General features: G+C 38.2%; 1 protein-coding gene across 5 annotated transcripts; it reads right to left on the bottom strand.

Annotated features, from left to right (window-relative positions):
- Positions 1–2,042: 2,042 nt before the first annotated feature.
- On the bottom strand, positions 2,043–27,008 carry rab41 (RAB41, member RAS oncogene family). Of its 5 annotated transcripts, XR_009064779.1 has the most exons (9): positions 26,688–27,007; positions 20,028–20,086; positions 16,821–16,874; positions 12,799–12,904; positions 10,951–11,062; positions 8,232–8,325; positions 7,875–7,968; positions 7,617–7,683; positions 4,359–4,438 (listed from the first exon to the last, which is right to left on the bottom strand). XR_009064779.1 is itself a non-coding variant. In XM_057849795.1 (8 exons), exons 1-8 carry the CDS (start codon positions 26,764–26,766, stop codon positions 4,374–4,376), a joined length of 636 nt encoding a protein of 211 aa, XP_057705778.1. In that variant the 5' UTR covers positions 26,767–27,008; the 3' UTR covers positions 2,043–4,373. The 5 variants fall into 5 exon arrangements, 4 of the variants coding, with proteins under 4 accessions (XP_057705778.1, XP_057705777.1, XP_057705776.1 ...); XM_057849795.1 differs by lacking the exons at positions 7,875–7,968; positions 12,799–12,904 and adding an exon at positions 16,460–16,565 and having other exon boundaries at positions 2,043–4,438; positions 26,688–27,008; XM_057849794.1 differs by lacking the exons at positions 8,232–8,325; positions 12,799–12,904 and adding an exon at positions 16,460–16,565 and having other exon boundaries at positions 2,043–4,438; positions 26,688–27,005.

Genomic DNA, 27,008 nt, shown 5'->3' with positions numbered 1-27,008 from the left:
TACAAGTACTTTTGCCGCCACTTATTTCTGCTTAGTCACTGGAGCCTCACCTTAATGTCGTAACAGGTATTATCTAGTGCTTTCACTATACAATAGTTTCGGTCATAGGCGGATTTTGACTTTTTGGACAGGGGGGGCCACAACATGTTGATGACCCCGAAACGCAGTATCAGCAATAAAATTAACTTACAAGAATATTGATAATAGTATGCTTAGGACAGCTATACTTTTCGCGAAGATCGTCATCCATTGAATATGGTACGCCCGCTGGTGGCTTGCCAATGTAGTTACCCTCGTCAAAAATTTGTACCCCCTGGGCGGAGTCACTGCGCTGCACTGATTTGCTTGACTTCCATGTTTAGGTGATGTATCTATGAGGTTTTAAAACATGGCCCATCCATCAAAAAAAAAAAAAAAAAAAAAAAAAAAATCTGTCGTATAATGTAACATAAGTACTGAATGTAAAAAAGGCAACTGTTACTGTTTTACTCGTAGGGTGACCTATAACTGTTATTACTATAATTCAAGTCCTGTATGGAGTTTCTCCAGTTTAATAAACATTGATGTCCAAAATATATAACTGTGGTTCTTTCCTGGCTTCAATTAATTGTTTAAGTCGACATAACTCATAACTAATGTGTGTGTGTGCGCGCTCCTGCCGCCAAGGCATGCAATTTTTGACGGGGGTAACTCCATTGGCAAGACACCGGTGGTAGCTCTGTTGTACAATTAACGTCTTTAGTAGGGCAAATTGAAACTCCGCTCACCATTTTGGCAGTGCTCTGGCGTTTCATGGTCCAATCCTTGGTTCTTGCTCAGTAGTTGTCGTCGCTTTTGAAAGCTTAGGTTTAAAAAAATTACGTACATCCATCTTGCCTTTTTAGTCCTCAGGTGGTTTTGGCTAAGCAAAGCAAATGACCGTCTGAGGCGCTAGTCACATGATCCATTTGAAAAATAATTTTGTGATGGTGTGCGCCCAGTGCAGTTAAAGAAGCGATGTTTACACAGCGAGCCCATTTCTCTTATCCAAGTTTATTTTGGTGGTGTCTTGTAACATTGTGTCTTGACTCAAATGCTCTTTATCCAAGTAACAAACCAAAAGACTCAAAAACGTATTCACAACGGAACAAAATAAATTAGTACATTCCTTTCGAGCACAATGCACTTAGCTACAGTCAAAAACTGTTCTGCCCTCCTAACTACAAACCCGTGTCGTGATTAGTTGTCAATTTGAGTGTACCGGGGCTGACTCCAAGTCTGTGGTAAGAAACGTTTGACAGCCCCTAGTGGCAAGGAGTAAAACTACAACAACAAATCAGGAATATGGCTCAAATTTTGACCCATTATAAAAACCTTTTTTGTTCATTTAATTCATTTTAGTTGTGTTAATGCGTTACAACTTTTATAGACAATATTTTAAAGGAAAACTCTAAAATCTTATATAGAAAAGTCAATTACATGCAATGACACTTTTCGGCCACCGGGAGGGGGTGGGCTTAAAATCCGCTTATGGTTTTGGTGTCGACATTTTAAGGTCAATATGTGAAAAAACATATCCCAGCTCTATTTTGCTGTATTTTTTTGTTCAGTGTTGTAAATATTTTGTCTTTATATTTTTTCAGTGGAAAACGAGGAAAAAAATATTTTAAAAAATATTTATAATAAAAAACAGTATTGCTTTCCATTTAATTGAAAAATACTTCAAATGAAAAAAATATTTTAAACAGTCTATTTTTAGATATATCAAAACATGAAAAAAACAATATTCTAAGTCTTGAAAAAAATGAAAAGCTGTTGTCTTTTCATTTAACATAAATAAAAAGTCTTAGCTTAAAGCAGATAAGTAAGGATGTAATAGATGTAAAAGATTACAGGTAGTTTATACAAGACATTTTGGGAATATCATGTTTTGGGGCTGCTTTGCTACTCCAGGGCTTGGACAGAAGCATACATTGCTAAATTTAGGAAAACATTTTGCAGAATTTTGAAATTATATTTGATGTCCAGATTATAACAATGACTTTTTGATGACTTCTGATGTCCAAAAAAACGAAACTTGTCTTTGGTGAAATAATCTTTATTGTTTTCCATGTGATCGGCCTACACTTGTGTGCCATTAAGTCTCCTTTTTACACATCAGATAGTAATAGTATTCACACAACATTGCTAAACACTAGTAGACAGCATAGTTCAAGTGGACAGACACAATTCCGAAGAGCACAAAGCTGAGTAGTAAGTTGTGGCAAGTCATAAAAGAGCTTCAAATCCATTATTTTCCTAAAATGTTGGTATATATTTTTTAAAACCAGAGACAACCAAGAAGGACTAGTGTGTTAAGCCATGGCTAAATAAGTGTGGTCCCTATTTGTGAGTGTTTGGCCTTTACGGACTGTAAACAGTTTTACGACAAGACACCTGTCCTTTTAGCTGTACAGAGCCTCTAGCCCGATTGGCACGAGACTAGTTCTGACTGATTTTTGGTCACTTCCTATTAATTTTAAGCAATTTTTCGGGTCACTTACTTGTCAACTCCTTGCCTGCCATTGACAGCGCTAGATATCCAATCCATTTCGACATCAAAAAAATCCAAACTCAACCAGTCCTCCCGGTTTAAATAAATTGGATTTCGATCGTTGTCAGTGGCAAGTGAGTGATCACTTGCTTGTTATTTATAAGGTACTCATGAGTCAGTTTCTGTACATTTCACGGCCTTTGTTATGTGGCAAATCGCCTAAGGTTCACTGGTAATACTAATCCCGTTCCAATCGGGCTTTCAATAGAGTGCCAATCCCAAGCAGACACCCAAATAAATAAAATGGCTTTTCGACATGCGCTTCAACATTTGCACTTTTGGTCAAGCGAACAAATTTTTATGTATATGTCCGAGTTACTCAATAAATAATCACATAAAAACAACGGTCTTACACAAGCAATAATAGCAATACAGCTAAGGATCTTGCGACAAATGCGGCTTTTTACAGCGAGGGTGTTAGTAAGTTACGTCTTCCAGCTCTAGAAAACGACGAGTTGAAGCCACCAATCACCGATCAGCCGGCTTCCCTTTTTCTCTATTTTTACAATATTTGTGGCTTGAGTCAGTGAACAAAACAAGCAAGGCATCTGTGTCATCATCCGTAGAAATCCGGGAACGTGTTTTGACCGTCATTGACGGCGATAGATGTGTAATCCATCGAATGATTTGGACATCTATCACTGTCAATGGCACTGAAACATGATCATTAACTGCCAGTTCTTCCTTGTAAGCTGCGGTTAGCATTGGAGTGTTGTGAGGACAGACCGTATGGACGAAGTGTGGGTGCTTTGCTCCAACTAATGAAGTTTATTAACCCTTTATAGGGCAAGTGACTTATTGGTGATTTTTTTTTTATATTACAAAATGTGTTATCATTGTATTTTTATTAACTCATTGTCTGCTATTGACAGCAATAGACGTCCAATCCATTTGACGTGTGTCTACTAGTGATAAACTCTAAATTCACAGCATGAGGATGGTTGGACACCACATGATTGGACGTCTGTCTTGTTCAATGGCAGTGAAAGAGTTAATAAGTCCATTTATAAATTAGTAAAATGTAAATAAAAACTGAATTTATAAGAAAATGCGACGCTTTGCCCTGCTGGTCAGTATATTCCCTCAGGTCATTAGGGCAATTATGGGTAATTTCCTGTTGATTCCAGGGCATTCCTGGGTAATTTCCTGTTCACTTCCTGTTGGCTTTGGGGCATTTGTGGGTCCCTTTGTATTGATTTTTGGGGATATTCAGATCACTTCCTGTTGACTTTAGAGCATTTTCAGGTGACCACTTATTAATTTTGGGGCATTTACGTTTAGAAACCCTGTATATGACCCCAAATTACTCTCTGCAGTTATTCTTAAAAATTTTTAATTGTGTTTAAATGAATGCCTTATAAAGGGTTAAGACAGTTTGCCTTTCTTTTTCCATCAGCGATGGTTAATAAAACACATCACACGTGTTAAGAAATAAGCAGATTGGGTTGACAAACTATTAAAAAATTTTTTTTTTTTTTTTTAAATAATCAAAAACAAATCTTGGGAACACAACCTGGTGAAGTTTTTTTTTTTGAGGCGTTTTGTTTTTTTAAACGTGAAAACAATGACAAAAAGAGTCACAGCACAAAGACTCGGAACTTGTGCGATAACCAAATAAGCGGTCAGCTAAGTCAGTCTGCGCTCGGATATACTTGAATGCCATGCAAGTGGATGGAAGTGATAAACGCACGTCCCTTTGATTTCAATGTGGATTCTGTTTGTTCCCTTGGTGGCCACTGAGAGACGAGCTGTTGGCGGTGGTGGGAGTGGGGGTGTCGGGCTGAGATGCGGTTGTCCGATACTAGCATGAGCAGCTGCTCTCGGTGACTGTCATCTCTGGCTGCTTCTCCAGTTTGATGTCGATCACTGAGGGTAGTTGGAGTTAAAGCAATGTCGCTCAGTAGTTTGCAAAACAACTTCAACCTTGTGTGTGGAGGTTCAAAAGTGCCAAAATGGAGGAAATTAACTCATTGGCTGCCTTCAGGGGTGCTAGACGTCCAATCCATTTGAAATGGGAGGGTTAGCAGCGAATGAAGGAATTTTCATCTGCTGCCAACCCTCCCACTTCAAATGGATCGGACGTCTTCTATTGATAAACTCATTTCAATTCACAGCAGAAGGGTGACTGGACACCACATGATTGGATGTCTATCAATTTCAATAGCAGCCAATATGTGGATAAATAAATCATTAAGTCATTAAATCTTTATTTCAAAGTTGTTATATTTTTTTTCAACATTGTTTTCAATGATTTCAAGTAGGGCTGCAGCTATCGATTATTTTAGTAGTCGTTTAATCGATGGACTAGTTAGTTCGAATAATTGAGTAATCGGATAAGGAACATCAAAAATGAAAATACCTGAGCTGAGCCTCGAACGGTATAAATAAATTAATAAGGATCTATGCACGATAAAAGAACAATTGGCTAACTTACATAGCAAAAGTCCACTAGCTTTAAAGCTATTAAAACAATTTTTTTTAACAATGCTCTTAATAAATGATTCAGACACATATTCCCACAAAAACGGCAAAATATACCTATGAACTAAATTACGAATGGATTAAAAAAAAAAAAAAAAAATTAGCTCAAACAAAAACTTAGCTTATGTTGGTCTTAACACGGAGCAGCTGGATTCAGCCATGTGAAATGAGGCAGACCAGAGGGCAGTGTATCCGCCCAAATCAATAAAACTAAATGCAAACACTTTCAAAATAAACCACTACAATGCCACTTTAATTAAACGAACACTCAAAGCAGCAAAATTTAATTCAAATCTTTTTTTCTAATCGAATACTCAAGTTAATCGATCAATCGTTGCAGCACTAACTTTCGCAAGATTTTTTTTTTTTTTAATTCCGGTTTTTGGCATTTCTTTTTATTTGGGCACTTGTTTTCACTTAAAAAGTAAATGCATTTCGAAATAGTTATTCATTGAAATAAATAGAAATATAGAAATGCATACAAAAAAATACTGTACAGTGATTCCTCGCTACTTCGCGCCCTCAGTCCATCGCAGATTTTTTTTTCCAATTAAAAAATAAACAAATGCAATATTTTGTAAAGCTGTCCCGATCCAATCACGTAGTCTCTCGCTCCTGCTGCTTTTCTTTGTAAGGCTGTGGACTAGAGTTGCTTTTTAAAGTTAATGATAATTGACACATGTTAAGGTTCGATCTTTCCGGAGACGCTTGGAAGTTGAAACTTCAAAGCGCCGTATGCGTCAATCATTGTTTAACTTGTTAAACAGTTTCTGTGGCTACTCATTGTAAGTGAGCAGCTTGAGCGGATTTGAGTGTACTCACTCATTGAAGCATTTAATAAAGACAAGCATTTTTCTAATTTATTCTTTTTAAAAATAATTTGGTGGACAGTAACATGTTTAAAACTTATAATTTTTACACTTGAAGTAATTAAAAAACATTTTAACTTGGGAAACAACAAAAGTGAAATAACATGTCTTATATGTATCTTTTCAATGTTAAATCAGAATAAATACGTTGAACACAATTTTTTTTTTTTAATTAAAAAAAAATTTAAGGGGGGGCTACTTTGCGGTTTTTCACTTATTGCGAGAAACGAGGGATCACTGTAAACAATTTTCAAAAACACATTTAACAATGTACAGTGCCCTCCATAATTATTGGCACCCCTGAAAAAGATGTGTTTTTTAGCTTCTAATATATATTTTTTTAATTAAAAAAAAGGAGAAAAATCCAACCTTCAATACAAGTGCATTCATTCAGTGGGGAAAACATCCCACATAAAGAAAAAATTATTTGACATCAAATAATGTGTGTCACAATTATTAGCACCCCTAGTGTTAATACTTTGTACTTTGTACAACCCCCTTTTGCCAACAAAACAAGGTCTGGGGACTGAGATGGCCATGGGAGGAGCTTGATTTTGTGTCTGGTGAACCATTTCTGTGTAGATTTGGCCATATGTTTAGGGTCATTGTCTTGCTGAAAGACCCATTGACGACCCATCTTCAGCTTTCGGGCAGAGGGCAACAGATTTTGATTTAAAATGTCCTGGTATTTCAAACCATTCATGATGCCATGCACCCTAAGAAGGTTCCCAGGGCCTTTGGAAGCGAAACAGCCCCACAGCATCACTGACCCACCCCCATACTTCACAGTGGGTATGAGGTGCTTTTCAGCATGCGCATCTTTCTTGGCACGCCAGACCCACTTAGAGTTTGTTGCCAAAAAGCTCAATCTTGGTGTCACACAAAAATACACACGGTCCCAGGATTCAACTGGGACCGTGTGCTTTGTTCAGATGAGACCAAGATTGAGCTTTTTGGCAACAAACATTCTAAGTGGGTCTGGCGTGCCACGAAAGATGCGCATGCTGAAAAGCACCTCATACCCACTGTGAAGTATGGGGGTGGGTCAGTGATGCTGTGGGGCTGTTTTGCTTCCAAAGGCCCTGGGAACCTTGTTAGGGTGCATGGCATCATGAATGCTTTGAAATACATGGACATTTTAAATCAAAATCTGTTGCCCTCTGCCCGAAAGCTGAAGATGGGTCGTCACTGGGTCTTTCAGCAAGACAATGACCCAAAACATATGGCCAAATCTACACAGAAATGTTTCACCAGACACAAAATCAAGCTCCTCCCATGGCCAGCTCAGTCCCCAGACCTTGTTTTGTTGGCAAAGGGGGGTTGTACAAAGTATTAACACCAGGGGTGCTAATAATTGTGACACACATTATTTGATGTCAAATAATTTTTTCTTTGTGGGATTTTTTCCCCACTGAATGAATGCACTTGTATTGAAGGTTGGATTTTTCTCTTTTTTTCCATTAAGGTCCCATATTATTTGAATGAAAAAAAAATATTTGAAGCTAAAAAACACATCTTTTTCAGGGGTGCCAATGATTATGGAGGGCACTGTATATATTTATTTGATTTTGGCATTCTGGTCCTCCATTATTGTGAGTGTGCACTATTTGAGGAAAATAAAAAAAGGCATTTATTTTGAAGACCAAAATTTGGGTAGCAGTTTGTTATGAAAATGGTAATTTTTGGAAGGATACTGTCTTCTTTGCTTTTCTCCGCTGCACTGTCCATTCCTGGCAATGCAGCCGCAACACGACGGAAAAGCTGCAAAGAAAAAAAACAACAACACATAAATTACTCAATATTTCGTCAACATGTAGACAACTCGACTTTGTTTTTACTTAGATAATAAAGCCAACAGATGTGAAATTCGTGTAAATTACAGGCAGATTTATTGAAAAGACGACGAAAAGAGGAAAGTAGGAAGTTCCACATGGTTAGTGCCAAGTCTCTACCTGTTTGACATTGTAGCCAGTCTTTGCGCTGGTTTCAATGAACATGACATTGAGCTCCTTAGCTCTCTGCTCGCCCTCCTCCGTGGTGATCTGTCTGCTCGAGCGGACCGAGCGGCACGCATAAGGACAGACGTTGCAAAGAGGACAGGCCCAAAAGGAGAAGGGAGGAGAGAAAAGAACGCTTGCTGAGTTTCGGTTTGAAATACAAGAGAGGTTAGTTTGGTTAGAACACAGAAAGAAAGCCAGAGGAGAGAAAATGACTCATTGTATTGATTAAACAGTCAAGTTGCAATGCAGGCCTATGCGGAGGTGTCGCAAAATGGCTGCTTCGCCTGGCCTAGCCTAGCCACCACCAACCTGTTTGACGTTATAACCAGCCTTGGCACTGGTCTCTATGTACATCACATTGAGCTCTCGCGCTTTCCTCTCTGCCGCCTCGACAGAAACTTGTCTGCCAACGTTCCGGGTGAGGGGGTGGAGAAAGGTGTTGGGTAGGTGGGGAGAAGACAAGGTGGAAAATCCCAAAAAACACACAACACATGCAAACAAACAGAAATGAAATCATATCAAAATGGCAGAATGAAACAAGGGGAAATAACATAAATCTGAGGCAAAGAAAAAGACTGAAATAACAGTGGTGACCTAGCATAGCAAAAGCTGTCGCAAGTCTCACAGAAACATTTCTTATTAAATGTTCCATAGACGCCTCTTTTATTAGTTCAAAGTTCCAACATCAGCATCAGAATTTTAACTCATTTGCTCCCAAAAACATAAATACGTTCTATGCATCACAATTTTAACTCATTTGCTCCCAAAAACATATAAATACGTTCTATTTGTAATTGTTTCAGAGTCCCAAATACATCTTTTACGTTTTTTTTCGTAAGAGACATCTATGGGTTCTGATTCAACTAAGCTCCAAAACACAAAGCTGAAAATCCATTATAAAGCAATAAAACTGGCCACTGGAGGGCAGTAGCGCATTTGGTAAGACCCGCAACCCGATTCAACGGCAACGAACGGGCGGGCCGCACGGTCGGAGCGCTGGCAGAAGAATGCCAGGCGGGGGACGACCGAGCAGAACAACCTAAAGGACGCCCGGGATGCCAGGCACTGGACAACCGAGCAGAACGACCGGGACCACCAGTGCAGCGGAAGATGCTGTTGAGTCCGTACCCCGCAGAGACTCAAAAAATCCATCTTTATGAGACAGGCAGCGATGAGGGAAAAGTTTACCCGGCTGCCGCGGCAACAACAGCGTCATCTCTCAGTTAGTTATATGTAAATAAATTGTTACTTTGCTATCAAAAGCTCTATTTGTCTTGTTGTTTATATTTTGTAAAAGGAAAACATTATTCAGATGTTTGGGATGTAACTAAAGCAAAAAATTGCTGTGGGTAAGTCAAAGTTATGTTTGAAATGTATGCTTTCACAAAAAGCTCAATTTCTTCTTTTTCATCAAAAATTGGGAAAATTGCTCATACTAAGCTATTTTCTAATGCTGATTTCTAATGAATGGAAAAAGATATTAACTTTTTTTCCTGCTGAAAGAAGAGAGTCTAATCATGGTGGGTTCCATGTTTATATAGCAATAGAACAGAATTTTCTGTGGTCCTTGCAAAATCAGTCAAAATCCAGTAAAACGGCCAGGAGCGAAGGGCCTTGCTCCGGTGAAAATGGCTTGGAGTAAATTAGTTAAGATACTCCACCAAGTCGTCAGAAATGACGGCAAAAACAACTGCCCATATCTTTACAGATTTTGTAAATATCCTCACAAGAATTTCCTAAATAAGAAAGATGAGATTAAGGATCACTTTTGCTCATTTCATAACTATTTTTTATAATGCTAGGGCGTTATAACTTAAAGATTTTCTGGGAATCCATAAGGAATTAACACTCAGATTGATTCTAGCATAGCTTGTTGCTCTCTGAAAAAAACTGACTTCGATTAACTCTCTTTTCACCCCTCCGTGCATTGTGGGATATTGAGTCTGTGGTCGTTAAACACGGTGTGTGACTTATGGCAGCAAAACTGTGCCATTGGAGTTTAAATATGAATTTCTAACTGAATTTGTTCGGCATCGGAATTCAGATGCTTGCGAACGCTTGATCTGATTGGTCGTTGAAAGTAGGGGGTGCGTTTGGCGAGTACACCGGGCTGCAGCTGGACCCTTCTCAAAATTTTCTGTGACTGGATTTTTTTTTTTTAACAACTGAATGTTTTGCTACTATTTTTTTGTGACCAAAATTGTTTTTGGCCGAATGTTTTGCAACCATTTTTTTCCCCCTGAATGAACATAATGAGATCAAGTTTTCCCATTTTTTTCGTGACCAAATCTTTGACAATCGAATTTTTGTGGCACAATTTTCAAACTATTTAAATTTTTAATTCAGTATTATAAATTCGTATTCAAACAGATGGCACGGCTTTACTTCAATACTCTTTTCACAAAGACTTTTGACTCAAAGACACAAGACATTTCAAGATTCTAAAGGTAAATGATACAGATCGATTAAGAGGCAGTGTTGTTTTCGTCAACGATGACTATAATATTTTGTCAACAAACTATTTTTTTTCATGGCGCTGACGAGACGATAATGAGCTAAAAACGTGTTTTGCTTGACAAAAATATAACAAGATGAATGCGATTTTTTTTGTCTTACGAGACGAAAATGTGCCATAGTTTCTGTTACGTGTTCACAATGTGTGACATTTTATGTGTAGTTAGCCTGCATCGTAGCAGTGTCTGGTTGTGTCACTCGTGACGTGCTGAACCCCCCCCCCCCCCCCCCTTTTTTTTTAAATTATACCTAAACCACACTTTTAAAATTTTGCTGTGCTGGGTCACACATAGTGGGGTATAAAAGATTAACCATGCAACTGCTGGGGTTCACTGTAAAAAGAAAAAAAACTGAGTCTGAATCAAAGGGGCAAATTATAACAAACAGACAAAAATGAATGGGGTTCACTTTCGAGGGGAAATTTGGGATACCTGGGCTTGACTTTGGTTTCTACAAGACTGAAGTACAACAGAACCTCAACAGATGGAGACTGTTGCGTCAACAGACGACATACCTTTTGTCTGCAAGGTCTGTTTTGTTGCCAACAAGCATGATAATGACATCACTTCCTCTCTCCGTTCGAACGTCGTCGATCCACTTTGAGGTTTGTTGGAAAGAGTTTAGATCTGCAAATAAAAGAAAATAAAATCAGCGCACACAAACATTTACAAGATGCTACTAGATTCCCACATGTCAGATTCTAAAGTACTTGTGTTAGTAAGTCAAATGTATCAAGGCATGGAAATTGGAAATTGGGAGCTTGTTCCTATAATTTTGAAGTAGTGATGCACGATAATACATTTTTCAACCGATATTGATAGCCGATAATTTCCTGCCCCTTCCACCCGATAACCGATAATGTCACGCTGATAATTCTATTCAAATGTGTATGTAAAATTTTAAAGTATACAAAGATAAAATGTTACTGTGCAAAAATCTAATTTAGTGCTATTTTTTCCCCACATCAGATGAGAACAAGTAGTAAATTCCAACATCTAAACAATGGCAATGACATTGTGTAATGGTAAGCTTTTGGCAACAATTACTTAGAGAGTAAACACCCAAGTTGCACAAAAATGCCTTTAAAAGTAAGCCATTCCTAACATATCACATTACTACACTGCAAAAACACCTCCTTAAAACTAGCAGAATTGGACAAAACTGTTGATTGTGCACATTTGGAGGCTAAATCAAGTATATACTGTAATTATCGGATTGCATTATCGGTTGAATTTCGTTTTATCTGGATTATCTGTGTGACTTCATAATTGCCATTATCGGCCGATAAGTATCGGTGACCGATATTATGGTGCATCTCTATTTTGAAGGATATACAATAACATTCTGTTTGATCTGTGTTTCAACTACAAGTCTTAAAATTGCTTCAAAAATACATATTAGGCTGAACATTTTTCGTAACTAAACTTTCGGTGATGACGCTCTGAAATCTAAGTCGCATTCATACGGATTTGGGTTCATAGTGAGGCGTCGGAACGATATCTGATTTGTATCCACGTACGAATGAGCTCAGGTCGGCTCGAAAAAAAAATCTGAATTGGATTGTTCACACTGCATGGAAAAATCAGATCCGTATCGCGTAGCGTTGTCAAAAGTATCAAAGCATCTACACTGAAAGAATGCATTCGCACACCATCTCTGATTGCAAAAGTATTGAATTGTCTGTCTTTGCATTACCACAGGTCAACAGAAATTTGTTGTGATGCGGGAAAATTATATTTTTCTCTATTCTTGGTGGTAATCGAGGATATTTTTGCATTTTCCTTGTTAACTCATTGTCTACCATTGACAGGGCAAGATTTCCAATTCATTTTGATCGGGAGGGGTGAATGAACGAACCGTTCATTTGGCCTTCCCTGTAAAAATGAATTGGACGTCTAATATCGTCAATGGCACTGAAAGATTCACAGCCAGTCACCCCAGTTTTTTATTTTTTTTGTCGTTTTAAGTTTTGGGCTGCTTCCATGTTAATTTTAGAGTACTTACATTTCACATCTTGTTGATTTTGGATTACTTTGTGTTGGATTTGTGACTCTTATGAGTCACTTAATGTTAATTTTGGGGCATTTCAACATTTTTTTTTTTTGTCAAAGAGAACGACCACAACCGGAGAGAAATACTCAATTAAAAAAAAAAACATTTAATTTTGTGTTCTTTTTATATAGTATCGAGTAATTATTTCAGTATTGATATGGACTTGAAAATTTTTGTATAATGGCAACAGTAGGATTGCATATGAGAAAAGAAAACAATTGACCCGCAGTGTTAACGTAGCCTAATTTCAATGTTTTGGTTCCCCAATTCAGAAAATTCAGTTCAACCGACAATATTATATCTGACTCACTGGTGATGTCATATACAACCACAGCAATGGTAGAGTCGCGGATGTAGCTGGGAATTAGGCTACGAAAGCGCTCCTGTCCAGCAGTGTCCCAAAGCTGCAGTCTGACCTGCAATTTGGAACGGAGAGTGCAGATAAAGAGGGGGGAAAGCAGAAAGTAGAGCTAGAAATAGAAAAATGCAAGCCAAGCCATTTTTTTGATGAAAGAATGGTTGAAATAATGAAGTGGAGGTGAGGAGCTGAATGCAGGAGAAGGATAAGGAGGAACAGAAAGGCCCTGCTGATTCATTCTTTAGTTATAGTCTATCACTGCCCACAAGGAGACATCGGAAGAAATGTTAGGTGATTCATTCCATCAGCCTCTATCTGTACAATACAGCCGCTAATCAACGAAAGTGTAGAGACCCCTCTGTGCACTCTCTAAATGTGGTGTAAAGTATGGCTGTCGAAAGTATCAAAAAGTATTTATACAGAAATGTTGTAGCCGGATATGATAGTTGACTGCAAAAGTATCGATACTCAATTCATTGTTTTTACATGACTACGTGTAACCAGAAACTTGCTGTCCTCAGGGAAATTTCCTTTTGCACTACTCTTGATACTAATAGATTTTTGCATTTTCCTAACATCTAGTAGTGATAAACTCATTTAGAAAGTTTTAACTTAGTGTTAAAGAGCCACATGACTGGACGTCTATCATCGTCAATGGCACTGAAATTTCTCATTAAAAAATTGAGTTTTATTTATGTAGTATCAAAAATAGTATAAAGTATGTTTTTAGTATTGATATAGGTTGAAAATTTTAGTATCATGACAGCAGTAGATTAAAGCCGGGATTCCACTAAGGGTGTGCCATCTTAGGCACCCCACGATTCGATTCGATTCGATTCGATTACGATTCAGGGGGCTACGATTCGATTCTTGAACGATGATCACGGTATTGACGATGATCACTGTTATCGCAATTATCGATGCATCGTACATTACTAATTAATAAAGTACAAAAATAATTTTTTGTCCATTATTTATATATATCCTAATGATTCAACAGGAATGATGGAACATACAACAAAAAGCTGCCCTTAAGCTGCTTTTCAATTTATTTTTACAAGAAAGTGCAAAAACACTAACCATTTTAAAGGCAGTACTTATTTCTCTCAACAATACAATAAAATTTACACAGGTGGAATGAATTCCACATTTTCTGGAAATAAAGTGTCTTTAGAAATAAGACTTCTTTTAACCAATATACTTTGTTTTCACAGATTTCTGTACTATTTCGCATGTTTGTAGTGTTACCGCTGTACTTAATCATGGTTTTACACGTTCTGCATATGAAATACACGTTAGCGAATTAGCTAATAAGCTTAGCGCTCGGCGCTAAATATTAACACATCAAAAAGAACAACAATAAAGGCTAAACAGTAGGGGTGTAACGGTACACAAAAATCTCGGTTCGGTACGTACTTCGGTTTTGAGGTCACGGTTCGGTTCATTTTCGGCACAGTAAGAAAACAAAATGCAAAATATAAATGTGCTAGTTGTTTATTACACACTTTTGTGCTTTCAACAATAGGAACATTAGCCTATACAAAGCTAGAATTCTGCTCAAAAAGTAGCGGGTATTTAAAGATAATCCAACAACAATTTGCCTTTCAGACCCCGCGTATTGGTCAGCTTTCTTTCTGGAAGAAAGAAGAAAAAAGAAGTCCTGTGCTAAAGAGAAAAGCAATCTCAATGACAAAGATTTTAACATGTAATTTTAACATGTACTTTACAAATGAAATGCCTCAATGAAACATTTTTTTTTCTTATGAACAGTTTTCAAAAGCTTTAATGGTTGATTTTTTCAAGTTAAAGCGCCAAACAGAAATTAATACATTTAATTGTGTAAGCGGGATGTGTGTATTATTCTTATTATTTAATTACAGGTGTTTTAGCTTATTTCAATTTATTTTATTAAAATGGGCTATTATTTTATTATGTGTTTATATTTTACAAATGTGATGTAGTATTCATTTATATCGTATATTTTATGTTGTATAACTTTAGTTCCTATGTGAATATTAGTTCCTACTTGTTTTGTTGTGGTACGAGGGTTTTGTATTGAACACGGGGTCGTGTTGGTTATTATTATAGCAGAGAAGACCGTAGTAAATCAACAAAGACAAGTCAACTGTGCCCCGATCTACCACTCATGAGATCTGATGGACTCAAGAAGTAGGTTACGATTGCATATTAGTTTGAAAATCAACCGGATCCACCGTATTATTACACAAGTGACTTCCGGCCCGATCCTAGCTATCGGTAGTAGTATTGATGCAGGAGGGCCGCGTCTCGCGTCAAATAATAAACTCTGCCGTTCTTTTCGCGTGGGTCGCGTCGAGCCGCTTCTGGGACGCATCCAACACGCGGCCGCACTGCGACTGGTGTGCATTGGCTGATTGACTCTGACGCCCGCATTTCACTGCGTTCTCGCAGTGGCCACGTGGTCGCGTCGTTGACGTTTCTGGACTGTCCTACTGTGTTGGTCCTCATTATGGTAGAGAAGACGGAGTAAATATAATCTACACAAAGAAACTGTAACCCAATTGACTCACAGCCTCGAAAAGTAAGGGTTATTTTATGTCAGAAACTCGTTCGGTACGCGTCCTTTCTGAACCGACTACCACGTACCGAAATGGTTCAATACTATTACATGTACCGTTACACCCTAACTAAAGAGTACAAGAGGGTTTGTGTACTCACCTCTTATAGACGCACACGGGTCTTAGCAACACACTCAGGACAGTTTTCAATCGAAATGACTTGAAACTACAGCTGGACATCTGAAAGACGATGAGCAACGAACTCTCTTCCCCTCTTGCTCTAAAAAATAACAGTGCGGTCGTGCTTGGGTCACGCTTCTTTGCCTGCCTGTCTCATACACAAATTTATTTTCCAGTCTTTTGAAAAGGAGTAAATCAGCATCCATAATAACGTTGTGCGTGCGTCCGTTAAAGGTGTCCGGGCGGCAGATGTGTCTTGAATTTTGTTCCGCTACGAGGGGCTGTCATAAAGCTATGCGGGAAAATCATCGTTTTTTTAACCTTTTTGAACCGTAATCGAATAGTCACGTGTCGAATCGCGATGCATGTAATAATTGATTTTTTGGAACCCCTCTAGATTCCACACCACAAAACGCTCTTGAATTGGATGCCCTTGCACGTGGTAATGTATGATAGGACTACTTCTATTGAAGTAAATTTGTGCCATCGGAGTTTGAACATGAATTTCGAACAATTTCTTCAACATCAAAATTCAGTCACAAAAATTTTGCCGCAAAAAAAAAAAAAAAGCATTTGCATCATCCTGATAACAGAAACTGTTGGCGAAATTTTATTAATAAATTTGAAAACATCAATAAATAAATCAATAAATATCTTCATCATTTTCTATCAATCTATTGCTGCCATTTGACATTAATAGTTGTCAAATCCATCAGGGCTTGAGAATGAGGAGTGAATGAGTTTAGAAGTTCAAAAAAGAAAATTTGGACGTCCCTAGGCGATTAATAGACTATCAAAATTCAAGTAATTTGATAATCGGTTAGTTGTCGGTAGATGGTGGGAGCCCTAATGTACAAGCAAAGGACAAGGAGGTGAGGCAAGGCCATGATACCTACTGGCTATGTCATAAACCACAACTGCAGCGGCTGAGTCTCGGATGTAACTCGGGATGAGGCTGCGGAAACGCTCCTGTCCCGCTGTGTCCCAGAGCTGCAGCCGAATCTTTGGCCGCCCGCCACACATTTGCGCATATTTCATGACCCAGACAGAGGATGGAAGGACAACAAAAAAAAATAAAAGGGAACTGATAAGATGATCATGTCTGACAAAATGAAAGATGAGATTGGACGATAGGGTCATAAATGTGAAAGAGTGGATGAGAATATGGAAAAGGTTGGGTGTTGTTGCTAATAAGCCAAAGCATGCTCAAAAATTGTATTGTGGAAATGACAAAAAATGGGGGAGAAAGTGGCTTACCGTGCGATCTTCTAGATACATAGTTTTTGATAAAAAGTCAATTCCAATCGTTGCCTGCAAAACAATCACGGTGTTAAAACACGAACATGACTACAATAGCTGAAACATTAAAAGTACTAGATTTGTGCATTTTTTAAAAGTATTATCCACATAGTAATTTCTTAAAGAGTCAAATTTTAAATGGACACTATCACGCTGGAAAAAAAGTACCTTTTTCAGAGACCAAGGTTTTGTTTAACGTCAATACAGTTTGTCCACATTTCTTCATTTTGGCTCTACTCATGTTTAATATACACTTATTATTATTATTATTATTATTTATTTTTTATTTTTTGTAAAAAATGATACACAAGAAATTATGATGTCTTTCTTCAAATTGGCAGTATTTGCAGGAGTATGGCAGTGAATTTGTGCCAGCATCGTAATTCAGTTAAAAAATTTTGTGGGAAAAAAAATCAAGCCCCAAAAATTTTTAGTCACAAAAAACAATTGCAAAAAAATTGGTTGCAAAAAACCCCAAATTCAGTCGCAAAAATTCTGTGGTTATCTAGATGTTATAATAACTGGACTGCATTTTGAGACTGATTTTTTGACAGAAAAAAATCTTACACAATTCTACTCAAATCAAAACTAGTCTTACTTAAAAGAAAGTGTATTATTTATATCTTTTAAATAATTAACTTATACAAAAACAAACCCAAACCAGGTTTTTCAATGCGAATTTTAGCCGTTTTTAAAATTCCTTAAATCTGAGCCTCAAATTCAATTACAGTGGTACCTCTACCATAGACTTCATAATATAATGAATAATATTATGAAGTCTATGGCTCTACTTACGAAATTAATTGGTTCTGGACGTAGTTTCTTAACTTGCAAATTCTGTAAGTAGAGATGCGTTTTCCATGTAAATGCTCTAATCAGTTCCAAGCGGCCCAAAATTCAGACACAAGTGTCTTAAAAAGGCATCAAAACATGTAATAAATTCATGTTACGATTATTGCACAATAAACAAAATGAGAGTTGTGCATCATGTGAAAAACAAAAAATAAAGAATAAAAATGATGGTCATTTACATTTTAACTGCGGTCCTCATCAATCACCTATTGTTTGAATTTTTGCACAAATTTGTCAGCGCTACTTGGCTCACCATGCCGAACAATAGAAATAATTCCGGTTTTTGAACGTCTTGAACCATCCACACGATGCTGTAAACTCCCGGTGCTGATTGTTAATGTGTTTCGGCCATATTCTTTGGCGATATAAACCAAGCGTACCACTTTTTCATACTTTTCTATTATCTCTTGCTTTGTTTGTATCGACAAAATACCTTTCTTCTTTTCTATTTCTCTTTTTACCATCACTTTCTTGGGGGCTATAGTGAGTAAAAGTTAATACTAGGGCTGCAGCTATCGAATATTTTAGTAATCGAGTAATCGACTGAAAATTCTATCGATTAATCGAGTAATCGGATAAAACATTTTTTTTTTAGGTAAAGAGCAATTATACATATACTGTACATGACAAAAAAAGACATTTAATCCAGTATTGAACCATTTTCAGTCAATCAATGTCTTTATTTTCGATGTACATTGTTGAAAACAGCCAACAATTGCATCTAAGATGTGACTAGGAAAAAAAATTCACTGCTTTCACCCCCAAAAAATTCTAGATCTTATATAAAAAACATATTTCTTACCTAAAAATGTAATTACGTTTGATAACACATCACTTGAGAGCTACGTGTTTTTCCCACGTGTTTCAATTTAGTTTCCATTTGTCTCAAGCTATTTTTAAGCTAAGTTTTAAGTTAGTCTAAACTGTAAGTACTGGTAGGATTTTGAGTTTTTGCAGTGTTCAAAATAAATGTATGATACCTGCTGTACTGGAGCACATTTATTCAGCAATGACTACTGAGCTAAAACTGACAGTTAGCTTTATTATGTTTTAATTTTACACCCTCATCACTCTACAGCGCTGTGTTTTTACAGATTAAATAAAGCCTGTATGTAAGACACGTTAGCCACGCATCGACAGTGGTCATAATCAATAGAAACCTAGCCCTCCGAAGGGCTAACGTTATGTGAGCATGTGACAGTAACGTTATATTTATTAGCGATGAGAAGTCTACTGCTTAAAGATGGCGGCTGTTTACTAATGCTGCCCAGACGCGGCAGATTCTGTCATTTCGCATCTAGTCCTAAATGCATGCGATATCTATGAGACGCATCGGAAACTACCGGCTACCAAACTAGCATCATGCGGGCGTAGTTTTTAGCAACGTCGGCGTAGTTTGTAGCGGCTGTCGGCTGCGGTAAGTTTTTTTTTTTTTTTATTGCTTCTTCCTCTACGCACGTGACGTCAGCGCGTTGCCCTGCATTAAAAGTAGTCCGGGCAAAACGGGATGCTTCGAGCTGGCAAAATTAAACGATTCCTCGAGGTGAATAAAATTACTCGGATCAGTTTTTAAACTCGAGTTGCTCGAGTATTCGTTTCAGCTCTAGTTAATACGTATGCTCATGAATGGCTGCAGAGAGTCCTTACAGCCAGAAGTGCTAATGAAGTGGATGCCACATACACTTACATTTTACAGTGTTAGCCATTTGGATGCCAGGAAGATGCTCGGCAATAGCCAATGGCAGAGCTCATATATGAGTACATCACTTTTAGTAAACTCTGGGAGTAGTTGCCCATACATGCAGCACCCCAAACTATGCATTATTTTTGCATTTCCAAACCTGAAATTTCACTCGTAACAAGAGGCATCCCCCCCCCCCTTTTTAGGCATGTCGTAACCTGAAAATATAATTTGTAGAGATGTTCATAAGTAGAGGTACCACTATTAAAAATATATATTTTTATGTTAGATTCAGTCCGTCACTTATGTAACAGATTAGTTGTGGCAGAGGATAAATTCAGCAGCACTTTTTCTTTAGCTCAGCTCCAGGAGACCCCATTATAGAGCTTTTTATGCATCTATGCCATGTGTCAACAGCACACAATTACACCAATTATTGCCACCAGTGTCACTGTGTGACAAATATTTTAACTAAATTGTGTGTGTTTGTGAGACGCTGCAAAAAGTGTTCCTGAGTACCAGCACGAGGTGTTAAGACTAGCAGAATGTGACAAGACGAGACAGGAAGTTACTTCATTTCATAATTGCAATTCACTTGAAACTGATTTTTTTCAATGAGATATTGTATTTACCTGATAGGTGTTGTCAAAACTGTCATACATAAACCTGGTGATGAGGGATGTCTTTCCCACTGTAAGAAAGATAATACGGTTTAGGTTTGACTGCAATTATGAAGAAACACAAATTTTATGGCACTTTCAGAATAAAAAGGCATTGCAAACTAGTGATGCACGATAATACATTTTCCAACCGATATCGATAACCGATCATTTCCTGCCCCTTCCACCCGATAACCGATAATGTGACGCCGATAATTCTATTCAAACATGTATGTAAAATTTTAAAGTAAACAAAGATCAAATGTTACTGTGCAAAAATGTAATTTAGTGCTATTTTTTTCCACATCAAATGTGAACAAGTTGTAAATTCCAACAACTAAACAATGGCAATGACGTTGTGTAATGGTAAGCTTTTGGCAACAATTACTTAGAGAGCAAACACCCAAGTTGCACAAAAATGCCTTTAAAAGTAAGCCATTCCTAACATACAGTGCCTTGCAAAAGTATTCGGCCCCCTTGAACCTTGCAACCTTTCGCCACATTTCAGGCTTCAAACATAAAGATATAAAATTTTAATTTTTTGTCAAGAATCAACAACAAGTGGGACACAATCGTGAAGTGGAACAAAATTTATTGGATAATTTAAACTTTTTTAACAAATAAAAAACTGAAAAGTGGGGCTTGCAATATTATTCGGCCCCCTTGCGTTAATACTTTGTAGCGCCACCTTTTGCTCCAATTACAGCTGCAAGTCGCTTGGGGTATGTTTCTATCAGTTTTGCACATCGAGAGACTGACATTCTTGCCCATTCGTCCTTGCAAAACAGCTCGAGCTCAGTGAGGTTGGATGGAGAGTGTTTGTGAACAGCAGTCTTCAGCTCTTTCCACAGATTCTCGATTGGATTCAGGTCTGGACTTTGACTTGGCCATTCTAACACCTGGATACGTTTATTTTTTAACCATTCCATTGTAGATTTGGCTTTATGTTTCGGATCATTGTCCTGTTGGAAGATAAATCTCCGTCCCAGTCTCAGGTCTTGTGCAGATACCAACAGGTTTTCTTCCAGAATGTTCCTGTATTTGGCTGCATTCATCTTCCCGTCAATTTTAACCATCTTCCCTGTCCCTGCTGAAGAAAAGCAGGCCCAAACCATGATGCTGCCACCACCATGTTTGACAGTGGGGATGGTGTGTTCAGGGTGATGAGCTGTGTTGCTTTTACGCCAAACATATCGTTTTGCATTGTGGCCAAAAAGTTCAATTTTGGTTTCATCTGACCAGAGCACCTTCTTCCACATGTTTGGTGTGTCTCCCAGGTGGCTTGTGGCAAACTTTAAACGAGACTTTTTATGGATATCTTTGAGAAATGGCTTTCTTCTTGCCACTCTTCCATAAAGGCCAGATTTGTGCAGTGTACGACTGATTGTTGTCCTATGGACAGACTCTCCCACCTCAGCTGTAGATCTCTGCAGTTCATCCAGAGTGATCATGGGCCTCTTGGCTGCATCTCTGATCAGTTTTCTCCTTGTTTGAGAAGAAAGTTTGGAAGGACGGCCGGGTCTTGGTAGATTTGCAGTGGTCTGATGCTCCTTCCATTTCAATATGATGGCTTGCACAGAGCTCCTTGAGATGTTTAAAGCTTGAGAAATCTTTTTGTATCCAAATCCGGCTTTAAACTTCTCCACAACAGTATCTCGGACCTGGCTGGTGTTTTCCTTGGTTTTCATAATGCTCTCTGCACTTTAAACAGAACCCTGAGACTATCACAGAGCAGGTGCATTTATACGGAGACTTGATTACACACAGGTGGATTCTATTTATCATCATCGGTCATTTAGGACAACATTGGATCATTCAGAGATCCTCACTGAACTTCTGGAGTGAGTTTGCTGCACTGAAAGTAAAGGGGCCGAATAATATTGCACGCCCCACTTTCCAGTTTTTTATTTGTTAAAAAAGTTTAAATTATCCAATAAATGTTGTTCCACTTCACGATTGTGTCCCACTTGTTGTTGATTCTTGACAAAAAAATTAAATTTCATATCTTTATGTTTGAAGCCTGAAATGTGGCGAAAGATTGCAAGATTCAAGGGGGCCGAATACTTTTGCAAGGCACTGTATATCACATTACTACACTGCAAAAACACCTTAAAACTAGCAGAATTGGACAAAACTGTTGATTGCGCACATTTGGAGGCTAAATCAAGTATATAATTATATACTATATAAATGTTATTATTGCATTATCGGTTGAATTTCGCTTTATCTGGATTATCTGTGTGACATCATAATTGCCATTATCGGCCGATAATTATTTCCCTTTTTTGGGGGATTCAGCTAAGCTCCACCTGCAGGTCGAAGATAATACAGAGCCCCATAGGGCACATCGACAGAAATAAAATAAATTTAAGCAATCTGGTGCGTACCAGTTTGTTTCTACTGCGCACCAAAAACTATCTGGGGAAAATTAGTCCGCTCGCTTAAATGTTATCTAATGCTAATGTTTACATGAATTGGCTAACTTGCATAGTAAAAGTCTGCTAGCTTAAATGCAATATAATGCTAATGTTTACCAGATTGTTTCACCAGAAACTTTCTGGTGTGCACCAGATTGCTTAAATTAAATTTTATTTCTGTCGATCTCCCTTTAGGGGCTCCGTAAGATGGTGCTGCGGAGTATTTCCATTCAGTCCAATATAAGGCCGAATTACACTACCGTTCAAAAGTTTGGGGCCACCCAGACAATTTTGTGTTTCCCCTGAAAAGTCAGTTTTACTTTTCAAATAAGTTGCAAAATGAATGGAAAATAAAGTCAAGACATTGGGAAAGGAAAGAAATCCTTCAAACTTTGCTTTCATCAAAGAATCCTCCATTTGCAACAATTACATCGTTGCAGAACCTTGGCATCCTAGCAGTTAATTCGTTGAGGTCATCTGGAGAAATATCACTCCACGCTTCCAGACGAACCTCCTACAAGTTGGATTGGCTTGATGGGCACTTCTTGCGTACCATATGGTTTAAGCTGCTCCCACAACAGCTCAATGGGGTTGAGATCCGGTGACTCTGTTGGCCACTACATTTCAGATTGAATACCAGCTACCTGCTTCTTCCCTAAATACTTCTTGCATAATATGGAGGTGTGCTTTGGGTCATTGTCCTGTTGTAGGATGAAATTTGCTCCAATCAAGCACTGTCCACAGGCTATGGGATGGGGTTGAAAAAATGGATTGATAGGCTTCCTAATTTAAAATCCTTTTTTGTTGGATACACTACCTGCATCAAAGCAACCACAGACCATCACATTACCTCCACCATCCTTAACAGATTGCGTCAGGCACTCTTCCAGCATCTTTTCAGTTGTTCTCTGTCTCACAAATGTTCTTCTCTGTGATCCAAACACCTCAAATTTCAATTTGTCTGTCCATAAGTTTTTCTAAATCTCCCTCTATGCAATGTCTGCGTTTCTTTGCCCATATTATGATTTGCCAGTCTCAGATATGGCATTTTCTTTGCCACTCTGCCCTGAAGGCCAGCATCCTGGAGTCGTCTCTTCACTGTAGACTTTCACACTTGCGTTTCGCGGATACTATTTAATGAAGCTGCCAGATGAGGACCTGTGAGGCGTCTATTTCTCAAACTGGAAACTCTAATGTACTTGTCTTCTTGCTCAGTTGTGCAGCGGGGCCTCCCACTTGTCTTCCTACTCTGGTTAGAGCCTGTTTGTAGGAAATCATCCATTTCTTGGGAATTTCTCTTATGGAATAGCCTTCATTTCTAGACTGTTGGGTTTCGCATGAAAGTTCTCTTTTTCGGGCCATTTTGAGAGTTTAATTGAACGGTTGAACCCACTAATGTGATGCTCCAGATACTCAATTAGCTCAAAGGATGGTCAGTTTTACAGTTTCTCTAACCAGCTAAACTGTTTTCAGTGGTGCCAACGTAATTGCACAAGGGTTTTCTAATCATCTATTATGCTTTTAACGCAATTAGCAAACACACTGTACCATTAACTCACTCACTCCCAGCCATTTTCACCGGAGCAAGGCCCTTCGCTCCCGGCCGTTTTACTGGAATTTGACTGATTTTGCAAGGCCCACAGAAATTCTGTTCTATTGCTATATAAACATGGAACCCACCAAAAGAAAGATTACTCTCTTCTTTCAGTAGAACAAAAGGTTTGTTCATATCTTTTTCCATTCTTTAGAAATCAGCATTAGAAAATAGCTTAGTTTGAGCAATTTTCCAATTTCTGATGAAAAAACAGAGAAATTTAGCTTTTTGTAAAAGCATACATTTCAAACATAACTTTGACTTTAACACAGCTATTTTTCGCTTTTGTGACATCCCAAACATCTGATAAATGTTTTCGTTCTACAAAATAACAAACAACAAGACAAATAGAGCTTCTGATCGCAAAGTAACAATTTATTTACACATAACCAAACTATTGAACTGTTGAACTATTTGCACACATAACATCGGGGAAGGCTCTCGGCTGCTCCCGGTTGAATGTGGTGGCTCCCAGTAATTTGATGAGTCCGGTTCAAGATCGGTCTCACTTTTTTCATCATCTTCATCGTTGGTTTCAACCTCGGGCTCAGGAGTAACGTAATGTGAGCTCCGCAGAACGCGTGTGGAACCTGACACTGTTGTGGCCGTCACCGTCTGTCTCATCAAGATAGATTTTAAAAAATCTTTCTTTGACAATGGTTTTGTTTTCTTTTCTAAACACTCTTCCAGTGTCGTTTGCCTTTTTTCCCCCTGATCGTTCTCCACATTTTTCTCAAATTCTCACGCGTCTTCACAAGATCCTTCTAACTTCCGTTTCCTGACAATTTTTCTTCACTCCTTTCTTGGGTCCGAGATGAGTTCTTACAAAATGCGCTATTGTCCTCCAGTGGACAGTTTTATTGCTTTAAAATGAGTTTTGAGCATTGTGCATTGCACTTTAGGTTCAACAGAACCTAGAGATGCCTCTTGTAAAAACAAAACAAAAAACGTAAAAGACGTATGAATATGTTTTTGGAACACTGAAACAATTAAAAATAAAACATATTTATACGTTTTTGGGAGCAAATGAGTTAAAACACTGGAGTGATGTTTGCTGGAAATGGCCTTTACACAACTATGTAGATATTGCATTAAAAACTGGACATTTGCAGCTATAATGTTTATTTACCACATTAATAATGTAGTAAGTGTCTTTCTGATTAGTTTAATGTTATCTTCATTGAAAAAAGTAGGGCTTTTCTTTCAAAATTGAGGAAATTTTTAAGCGACCCCAAACTTTTGAACGGTAGTGTATAATTTGCCGCTGAAAATCTGTCAAGACTGCTAATACAAATTTTCCTAGCGGCATCCATTACCCTGGATGAAAACAGAAAGGTACATGATTGCAAGGAATTGAAAGAGAAAATCATGCCTGGTGAAAAGAAACACAACAGTGCACAATTACTATAACAAACACTGTGATTCAGATTCGCACAGGACTAGCATGAATAAACGATGTCTGTGTTTGGCAAATTACATTTTTGGCAGAATTTTCGCTTTAAATTTGCACGGGAATATAAACTCCAGCATCCTAACCCATAAAAAAAAAATCCCCAAAGGTTTGCAGGTAAATAATAACCCCATGCCAATTGGATTGAAGACAAAATGGAGATGTTGCATTTCTGAAAGGAGGAAATATTGTGCTGTTGTTGTGTTTGTTTGAATCCCGTGGAATCTGTTTTCAAAAGATTAGCGTGTTTTTTTTAACTTGTTCCCTATAACTAAAGTACATGAACCTTCTGCTGAATCTCAACAATGATGTGGAATAAATGCTCAAGCAGCGTGACGTTATCCACTGTTGTGAACTGGCTAGCCCACACGCTGAGCTGGCAATATGGGTGGAGTCACAAAAAATAATCGTCCAAAAATCGTCTTCTGATTCTTGTATAGTCAGACGGTTATGTGTTTGCACCAGGTAAATAAACACAAAGTATGATCAATGATCAAGATAACAAAATATTCTCAAATGTGCCGGTGTTAAATATCGTCGAGGAAGGCCAACCGGCCGGCTGGTTCTAGCCTTTACTAGCCGACGTGGCTAGTAATGTCCAGCCGGGGTTTTTATTTTAACCACGACACAATATTATCCGATAGTGTGACGTTCATGTACCAATTTTAAATTGAGCATCTTAACAGTCAATAAACTAATTCATGTTGTAACTACACAGTGGAAAGTGAACAGCTACTAGGCTAACCATTTACTTTCATTGACGTCAAGGAGGAAATGACTCTTAAAAAAAAAAAAAAAAAAAAAAAAACACGACGCAATATCTCTTCACTAATGTAAAAGTAGGACAAAATTTACAAAATTAATACCACTGTTATTTATGTCATTTTTGATATTAAGGTTTTGCTCCAAGCGGTGTGACGAAGAGGACTATTTAGCTTAGTGTCCGATGACATCATCACATCAATTGCAACCGGAAAATGTCCACATTGCTGTCTCTTCTTAAACATTTAACCTGAACACATATGGAAATATTCTCATGTATGACGACTCAATCGTTTTCCTTTGAAGGCTTTAGCTTGCTAAGTAGCCGCAAGCTAACAGGATGAGCTAGTTAGCATGCTGCTAAAATGTCTCTCCTCCACATCCAGTTAGCAAACGGCGTCCAAACTCACCGCTCTGTTCGCCCAGGAAGACCAGTTTAAACTTGCGTAGAGGATTGCCGAACTCCCCGCCGCCGGTTGTGGTAGACATTTTGGGCCGAGCAAAATAAGGAAAGCCACCGAATTAGTCGGGCTTTGGGGAGTGATGTGATGTCTAGACTGGAAAGAGGAGAGCAGTCACAGCACAGCAGTGGATCACCATCCCCTCACTAGCACTAAAAGCCTCCACTTCTGTTTTTTGAACTCCTCCATACGAACAGAAGTGAAACAGCGCTACCGCGAGGCGTTGGAGGAGAATAGACAGCATTTTCCTAATTTTCCTGACACCAGCGC

Source organism: Corythoichthys intestinalis, chromosome 11, assembly GCF_030265065.1.
Source record: "Corythoichthys intestinalis isolate RoL2023-P3 chromosome 11, ASM3026506v1, whole genome shotgun sequence".
Lineage (NCBI taxonomy): Eukaryota > Metazoa > Chordata > Actinopteri > Syngnathiformes > Syngnathidae > Corythoichthys > Corythoichthys intestinalis.
Note: the sequence above shows the minus strand (reverse complement) of the source record. Positions and strands in the feature narration are given on the sequence as shown.

What these genes read in the sequence shown, in the direction of transcription:
- rab41 (XM_057849795.1), bottom strand. Translation starts at nt 26,766, where the DNA reads ATGTCTACCACAACCGGCGGCGGGGAGTTCGGCAATCCTCTACGCAAG. An exon ending in CTTCCTGGGCGAACAGAGCG is followed by an intron (nt 20,087 to 26,687) that starts GTGAGTTTGGAC and finishes TCTTTCTTACAG; the next exon opens with TGGGAAAGACATCCCTCATC. An exon ending in TGTGGTTTATGACATAGCCA is followed by an intron (nt 11,063 to 16,459) that starts GTAGGTATCATG and finishes TTTTATTTGCAG; the next exon opens with ATCTAAACTCTTTCCAACAA.